We start from the raw sequence: 2,702 nt of genomic DNA, 5'->3' as shown, positions 1-2,702 counted from the left end.
GAGAGGAGGTCGGTCACGGGAAAGGGGACGGGGAAGGGGCCGTGGAAGGGACCGCGGACCCTTCGAACGCGAGGGCGAGTGGCGCCGCGCCGATAATGAACGCGAGAAGGGAAACGAGCGGTTTGCGTGGCGTCGCGGCGGCGGCGAATGCGAGGGTGAAGAGGGGTCCGGTGGCGGTGGTGGCTGGCCCCGTGGAAACCGCAGCGGGTATAATAACAGTTATAATCAACGTGGTGGCGGAGGCGGTCGCGGCTCTCGCAACTACGGCTCCGGCCCACGGAGGGAGCAGTGGTCCAACTGGCGACAGGGCGACAGTGCGCGTGAGGGTGGAGAGGGGCAGCCGGAGGCCAGTCGCAGCGGTGGAGACAACTACGACGCTGAACGGGGGCACAGGGAGCGCGGCCGCGGAGGTCGTTTCTTTGGGGGCGAGCGCGAATTCGAAGAAAGGGCTCAGCGCCGGCCGCAAGAGACGACCGACGACGCGGAACCGCCACAGACTCAACAAGCGCCAGAGGAGCAGCAGCAGCAGCAACAGCAACAACAACAACAACAACAACAACAACAGCAGCAGCAGCAGCCACCCACGCAACAAGGGCGTTTTGACGTTGATTCCTACGAGCGCCCGCGTGGACGGGGACGCGACCGCAACTACCGCGGCAGGGGAGGTTACTCCAGGGATTCCGAGGAGGAGAGTCAGCAGCGGCGGCAACCACAGCCAGAGGCACAAGAGCCACCGCAGCGGCAACACGTGTCGGAGGATCCAATTTCGACTAACCCTAGTCGCACACAACGTGCCCCACATTTGCGCAAGAATTGCTACGACGAGAGAGAAGTAGAGCAACTCTTTGAGCATCATCATCAACAGAAGGGTATTTCCCTAGACAATTATGCCAATATCCCGGTCGACATCATTCCCAACAATGTTGAACCTGTGGAAAGTTTTGAGGACCTTTTTGTGGAGCCTGCGCTCAGCTTGAACATTGCAAAGTGTGGGTACAAACAACCCACACCCGTGCAGCGTTACGGCATCCCCGTCTGTCTCAACGGTGATGACTTGATGGCGTGTGCCCAGACGGGCTCTGGAAAGACGGCGGCATTTCTTGTCCCTGTCGTTCACTACATCCTCAAACACGGCGTGTCTCCTTCTCGAAACCGTGTTAGTTACCCGATTGCCGTCATTATGGCCCCTACACGTGAATTGGCGTTACAGATCTATGATGAGGTTCGTAAACTGACGTTTCGCACCGATATTTTCCATGACGTGGTCTACGGAGGAACGCCGTACCCAACTCGTTTTGAGAATGACATTCTTGTCGCGTGCCCGGGACGCTTAAAGGACATTTTCGATCGTGGGATTGTCTCCTTCAGCCGGGTAAAGTTTCTCATCCTGGATGAGGCCGACCGCATGCTGGAGATGGGGTTTGAGGAGCAGATTGAGTACCTTGTCGCCTCGCGCTACACGGACATGCCAAAGACCACGGACCGACAGACGCTCATGTTCAGCGCAACCTTCCCGCAGCGAATTTTGAACCTCGCGAAACGCTATCTCCGTCAGCACTACTACCTCCTCACTGTTGGTCGCGTTGGCTCGACGACGAAGAACATTACGCAGCGGATTGAGCGCGTGCAGGAGTCTGAGAAAATGGACAAACTGTTTGAGGTGATCTACCAGCAGAAGCAAACCGACCTTGTGTTGGTCTTTGTGGAAACCAAGCGCTCCGCCGAGGACCTTCATTACGCCCTCAAGAGTGAAGGTATTCCAAGCGCCACCATCCACGGCGACCGCAAACAGTTTGACCGTGAACGCGCTTTGCGCGATTTCAAGGATGGCGTCACGCCAATTTTGGTCGCTACCGATGTTGCTTCGCGTGGCCTTGATATCCCAAATGTTGCACACGTTATCCAGTACGATCTGCCAAAGGAAATGGACGACTACACGCACCGCATTGGACGCACTGGACGTGCCGGCAACAAGGGCACAGCCACCTCCTTCTACAACAAGAACAACCGCAACCTCACCGTGGACCTGTACAATTACCTGAAGGAGCACGAGCAGGATGTTCCCTTCTGGCTCGAAGAGGAGAAGGAAAACGTGGAGGGGGAGCGCTTTTTGGGCGTGAGCCGCGGCCGTGGTGGTGGCGGGAGACGTGGTGGCGGTGGCGACGGCCAGCGCGCGGCACCGACGCTGTCAAACTCCACATGGGGCGAATCCGCACCGGCGCGCGGCCGCTCCAGAGGCCTCGGTCGGAGTCACAACGCCGCCAACGTGGACGACGGTGGTTTTTGAGCACCACGGCACCGCACGCATGTGTAAGGCGCAGGAGGGAGCGGGAACAGCATGGGAAATGAGAAAACGAACACAAAAAAGTGCGGCCAATATTTGGCCGCGCGGCGCATTTTTTATGCGGAGACAAACAATAAGTATACACACGCCTATCCCTGTTTCTCTCGCCCCTCTTTTTTTTTCCCCATCATTATGTGTGTGGGTGTAAAGCCAAACGAAAGCACAAAACAAATCTACAGAAAGAAATAGTAGAAATGGACAGCTGTCCAGAGAGAAGGAGAGCGATATATATATATATATATAATAAAAGAAGAAAATGAAGACAAATACAAACGTGCGAAGAAAACAATTTTTTTTTCCCCCATCAGATGACAAACACATACATATATATTTGTATATATATGTACATATATGTATG

At 55.5% G+C, this 2,702-nt stretch overlaps 1 protein-coding gene across 1 annotated transcript, besides 2 other annotated features; it reads left to right on the top strand.

The window, feature by feature from the left end:
- Tco025E_09888 (putative ATP-dependent RNA helicase) lies at positions 1-2,287 on the top strand (the record flags this gene model as incomplete). Its single annotated transcript, XM_029376691.1, has 1 exon — positions 1-2,287. A coding segment is annotated over one exon (2,287 nt), but the record flags the coding sequence as incomplete, so codon positions are not given.
- A 281-nt stretch (positions 2,288-2,568) lies between these two features.
- Positions 2,569-2,590: a microsatellite.
- A 73-nt stretch (positions 2,591-2,663) lies between these two features.
- Positions 2,664-2,701: a microsatellite.
- Position 2,702: the final 1 nt, after the last annotated feature.

The sequence above is a fragment of the Trypanosoma conorhini genome (genome assembly GCF_003719485.1).
Source record: "Trypanosoma conorhini strain 025E chromosome Unknown Tco_14.4_contig_01338, whole genome shotgun sequence".
Lineage (NCBI taxonomy): Eukaryota > Euglenozoa > Kinetoplastea > Trypanosomatida > Trypanosomatidae > Trypanosoma > Trypanosoma conorhini.
This window is presented reverse-complemented; position numbering and strand designations above follow the sequence as displayed.